This window comes from Helianthus annuus, chromosome 2 (genome assembly GCF_002127325.2).
Source record: "Helianthus annuus cultivar XRQ/B chromosome 2, HanXRQr2.0-SUNRISE, whole genome shotgun sequence".
NCBI lineage: Eukaryota > Viridiplantae > Streptophyta > Magnoliopsida > Asterales > Asteraceae > Helianthus > Helianthus annuus.
The window spans coordinates 46510002-46515811 of record NC_035434.2 but is presented as its reverse complement, the minus strand read 5'-3'; the positions used below and the strand labels follow the sequence as shown (position 1 = coordinate 46515811).

The following is a 5810-nucleotide window of genomic DNA, read 5'->3' as shown; positions in this document are numbered from 1 at the left end:
GTTTAACCGGGCTTGTGTTTGACACAATTCCCTTAAACAGATTCGCCGTCTGTTCCCAGGGTACGCCGGTTTGAAACAGCACCGAGCGCTGCCGGACTTGAACACTTGCCTGAAAATAAACTGGAGAATGCTGTAGAGAGATCGAGAGAAGAGATTGTGTTTTTGGTGTGTTCAACTGTGTTGGTCTGCATTGGGTTTTATAGGCACAGATCATAACTGATTCTGGCCTCATCATTGCAGAGAATTAAAGCTAGTCGGTTTCAAAACTTATGCCTCATCATTGCAGAGAATAAACTCAAATAATGGCTCAGCGGTTTCGAAACTGAATAGTATAATGGTTCTCATTAAAACTGAAAATCATTTCAGTTAAAGACCCATTAAGACCAACCGTTTTAAAGACTAATAATCGAGTGCAAAAACTGTCTCCCGCGAGCCCGGGTTTTCGGAGCTGCATTCGTGTCCGCAGGACGTGCGGGCGTACACGAGTTCAACTAAATCCGGTTCCATTTTTTGCACCCCCCCCCCCCCCCCCGCGTGCGCGCGGGTAGGACTTGTGGTAAAACATGTCATAAGACTTCAAAGGCTTTATTAAGGTTTCACCTTATATATAGCCTATCTTTTCATTCCCACACCAATGTGGGACAAAGTGAATTACCATCTTGAGACTTTCATTCACACTAAATCTCCAACACATCATATTCTCCTTTGTTAACATCTCTGATTCTATCTTCGATCTAATTAAGTATGCCATGGTTTTTATTATTCTATTTCCTCTTTGACAGGTATAATTTTATAAGTATAAACTATTGATGGGTAGGAGGAAAACACGCATGTGTGGATCTAACAGGGGTTTCCCCGCTTGTGGGCTTAGGGAGTAGTGCTTTCACAGTGGGTCAGACTGCTTTAAAGGCTGCTTCGGGTAAAGTGATCAAGCATGAGAAAGCGTGCCTTGACAACCAGCACGTGTTTATCACATTTGCTTTTGATACTTTTGGTTTTCTGGCGCCAGAGGCTGTGGACCTACTTAGTCGAGTTCAAAGGGTCATGCATAGTAATATTATGACCCCGAGATCTATGGATGTAGTTTTTAAAAGGCTTAGTTTTGCTATTTAAAAAGGGGTAGCGGCGCAGCTTGTAGCCCGTTTACGAACTATCTCGATGTAAATTATTAAACTTGAGTGAATTTGTATTATAGTCTTGATCATATTTTTTTATATAAAATAAAAATTCCTATTTTTTCAAACATACACTTTCATGTTAATAACTTCAAAGCCTTAAAATGGAAGCACACCGTTAATCTAGAAACCAGATTGTGAAAGCGAATATGGACAATGCACGTTTACCGACAAAAGTCACTAAAGCCCAAAAAATAAAAGTTAGATTTGCAAGTAAACTTAGTTAAAAAGTATGTTATATATTATAAGAAAAGCCGTATCAAATGTAAATTGAATAGCAGACTTGTTTTAGTGTAGGTGACTTTTTAGTCGGTCATCTTTTTAGGTGAAACAGCCTTTAATTTGTCGTAGATTTGTCGTAGAGATTGCTTCTCTGAGAAGATCATTTTCTTTGATCATGTACTTTCACAAGGTTAACTCATTTCAATTTACATAAAACTTATTATAGATTTAAACAATATCAAAGTAGATAAAAGTCTACAAGAACAAATGGAGAGAAAATACCACATTTGAAGAAGAAAATTAATACATTTTGGTCGGCTTAATTTTTAAAGTTGAATATTACATTTTATGCTAGTCTATGATTTTAAACGATCTTTTAAAGATCACGTACATAATTACATAAATACTTGTTGATACATTGCCTTTAACATCAACTTGAACTTCACATTCACCAATAATTAGCACTTGAAACCATTATAACATAAAAAGTTTAAATTAAAATAAATAATAAATCCATAAAATGTGAATAAAAGGGTTGTACTAAACGTATCATCTCTCACAACATTGCAGAAGAGATCCACCAATTAAAAAAAATATTCCCATATCACATGGGGCTATGGGAGGGAGATACGTTTAAACACAACCGTTAATGAAATCCAGAGTTCTCAGGAAACGACGCTGTAACATACTCCCTAACCTCCTTTTCAATCACCCCTCTCATAACGTCCCAAAATCCCACCGCGACATCCCCTCTCCCTTTCTCTGGCGACCCAAACCCACCCATCCCTGGCGGCGCTAATGTAAGCGTCGTCATCGGATCCTCCACACCCTCTCCATTCGACACCGAACCCGACGACATAGATTTACTCCCAAATCTCATACCCCCAATCTCCGACTCTTCCCCAACTATCTCAGCCTCAACCCTCCGTCTCTTCAACGTTGAGTTCCAATGATTCTTAACCGCGTTATCTGTCCTCCCAGGAAGCAACCTTGCAATGGTAGCCCACCTGTTGCCATACTGAGCATGAGCAGCCAAAATGGTGTCATCTTCAGCGGCCGAAAACGGCCTGTGCTGCACATTGGGACTCAGCTGATTACACCACCTAAGTCTACATGACTTACCGGACCTACCCTTTATATACTTACTAATAACTGACCAGTTTCTTGGCCCATATGAGTCAACAAGTCGGGTCAAGATCCGATCCTCTTCAGCATTCCAAGGACCCTTTATTCTATCAATCTTAGACCATCTATTTTTATGGCGTGAGTGTGAAGAGTCAGATGACTCGGATGAAGAAGAAGTTGCTGGTGAGGACCGGTTTTGGGCTTCCATGTTGAAATAAAACTGGTTTTTTGTTAGGGTTTTTTTTTTTTTTGTGGAGAGTGGATGTATGGAATGTTTTCAAGTGAATATTAGTGTGTGTGGATCGTATATATAGGATAAAATGTTGAATGGTGCATGCATATATCAAGAAAGTGGGGGGCAAAGAGGTAGGTTCTTGGAAATTGGCTTTTGTAAAGTTGGTTTGGTTCAAGTTATTTAATTAATTAATTAAAAGGTGTTGTTTAAAACAATAATGTGTAAGCATTGTCATTTAGAACACACAAACTTATAATTAATAATTTGATCAAGTCGAGATTGGTTAAGTTTGGATTGATTAAAGTGATAAACAAAGAAGTAATTTAATTGTTTAAACGTTTTTCTTTGGGTTAATTTATTTATAAATCAAGTAAATTGTAGTTTTGAAATGGAATGAAAGAAAACTTTTGGTTAGGTAAAATAAAAATACCTTTAACTATGATAATCGATAAGGGTGAACAGGGCGTCTTCAGGGAGGGGAGCGGTGACTGAGTTCTCCGTTCAGGAACACCGTCGCCGACCCCTCGGGGAGGCTAAGCGGGGAGTGGGGAGCGGTGGGTGTTCATCGATGAGATATGCCATTTTTTTTACCGTTTTTTATATTCAAACGGCTATATAGCCGTTGTATATTAAAAAAAAAAAATTTCTCCTAAACCCTATAAATACTAACCCACTTCAATCTTTTTATTTTTCAAACCCAAAACAACTCTTACTACATAAACCCTTCAACTCATCTAATTTTTTTACCCAATCTTTAAAAAAAATGGATTCCAAGTTCCCATTTTTTTTCTCTCCTGCCCGACTTTCCCGACAATGAAGATTCATCGTCAAGCAATAGTAGTTTAATTTTCTTCCAAAATCTCAATCAACAAGCAGAGCTACTAGACACGGCATCGTCTAGTAAAAAAAAAGTTGTCCGTCGAGATCATGTGGGAGGCCACGAAACACTCATGGTCGATTATTTTGTCGATAATCCAAAATTTAATGCCGATATTATTCGTCAGAGGTTTCGTATGTCCAAGTCTTTGTTCCTAAAAATTGTTAGTGGTGTGGAAGTGAATAACGAGTGGTTTCAAGAGGGCTTGGACGGGAGAATGAAGAAAAGTTTCACGCCGTTGCAAAAGGTTACTTCTGCGATTAAACAACTTGCAACCGGTAACCCACCAGACGAAAACGACGAGTATTTAAATATGGCTAAAAGGACCTCTCGTGAGTGCCTTGATTATTTCTGCGAGACGGTCTGTAGAATGTATGCTGGTGAATTCTTACGTAGACCAACGAGCCATGACGTTGCGCTATTGTATCAGACTCATGAGGAGAGACATCACCTACCTGGTATGTTGGGTAGTCTGGATTGTACACACTTCGTCTGGAGAATGTGCCCCACAGAATTTCGTGGACAATATATGAGAGGCGATCATCAATATCCGACAGTTATGTTAGAGGCGGTGGCGTCTCAAGATTTGTGGGTTTGGCATGCTTTTTGTGGCCCGACGGGTTCACAAAACGACATCAACATGCTCCAACAATCTCCGTTATTTCTTACTCAACGAAACGGAACGACGCCAAATTGTCCATTTCAGGTGAACGACCACTTATACAAACACGGGTATTATCTTACTGATGGGATCTACGCTAGCTGGTCCGTGTTTGTGAAGTCTTTTCCATATCCTCACATCACGAATGAAAAAAAGTTCAAGAGGCAACACGAGGCCGCAAGAAAAGATGTGGAATGGGTGTTTAGTGTGTTAAAGGCGAAGTGGGGAATACTAAATCGTCCAATGCGTTCCAAAACGGTGAAAAAGATAAGGTCCATCGTGTGTACGTGCATTATTTTACATAACATGATTATAAAAGACGACGGAAGGGCGATAGCACCGGTACACATTCGAGATCCTCCAGTCGAACCCCTCTTCGATGATACTGCTTTTAGCGAGCTCATTGACGAAGAAACGCATTGGAGACTAAAACACGATCTCGTTGAGCATCTCGGACGTTTAGATCTACCTCACCTTGAAGCGAATTCCGACGGCGAGTAGTTTGTTTTTTTTATTTTTCTAGTTTGAATGTAATTTTTATTTTTAATTTAATGAAATGTCTTTTCTTAAATTTTATTTGCTTTTTATTAATATTTGTTTAATTTATAATACATGCATAATTACAACAAATTAAAAAAAACAAATCCCCCCAAGAGAGGAGTGCCGCCATCAAATTGAGGGTGTAGGGGGAGTTAAGTGGGGAGTTGACGTGGTGTATGCTGATTAGATTTGGGTAAGAGAGGTCACTCCCCACTTAGAGGAGTGCCCCTTACACCCTAATGTTGTTACATAATTATAATTGTAAGGGGTTTATTTTTGGATTTCGAATATTGAATTTTGTCCATTTTGAATTTGGTCTTCAAATTTGGATTTGAATTTGTATTAATACTTATTTTCTCACAGTTATTCGAATCAACCCAAATTCAAGCTCTCGAATAACCAAATTTTACATAACCTGACATGATAACCACCCAAACATAATAATGGTGTTTAAATTAGCATGCTTATGTTTAAGGGGTAACTTTGTAGAATAGTAATCAAGTTTTAAAAGTGTTCCAATTAGGTCACTCAAGTTTCAAAAGTGTTCCAATCAGGTCACTCAACATTCATTTTTCCTTAAATTAAGGGTTTTTTCATTAATTTCATAAGTAACCATGGTAATGTGGATTTTTGTTTCTTTTTTCCCTTTTATTTGATACTAACTTTGAGTGATGACGTGAATTGTAACTTGTTTTTAAAATTTTTAATGTAATTAAAGTGTTTTTATTTTTAATAAATATAACTTCATATATTAAAATAATCCGACCCCAACATCTTATTCTTCATTTTTTTCTTGACAGAGAGAAAAAAGAACATGACTCGATTTGAATGTTAAGTTATTTAATTGGGATAAAAACGATACCAGTGACCTAATTATAACACTTTTGAAACTTGGTTACTATTTTGTGAGATATTCCCTATGTTTAATTTTGCTAAGTGAAAACTGATTTTGCTAAGTGAAAACTAAAAAACATT

The 5810-nt window shown here is 37.7% G+C and overlaps 1 protein-coding gene across 1 annotated transcript; it reads right to left on the bottom strand.

Moving 5' to 3' along the window:
* Nucleotides 1-1758: 1758 nt before the first annotated feature.
* LOC110920392 (transcription factor MYB73) lies at nt 1759-2810 on the bottom strand. Its single transcript, XM_022164606.2, has one exon. It carries the CDS (start codon nt 2728-2730, stop codon nt 2044-2046), a length of 687 nt encoding a protein of 228 aa, XP_022020298.1. The 5' UTR covers nt 2731-2810; the 3' UTR covers nt 1759-2043.
* Nucleotides 2811-5810: the final 3000 nt, after the last annotated feature.

Coding starts and splice junctions, on each gene's coding strand:
- LOC110920392 (XM_022164606.2), bottom strand. CDS start 2,730: ATGGAAGCCCAAAACCGGTCCTCACCAGCAACTTCTTCTTCATCCGAG.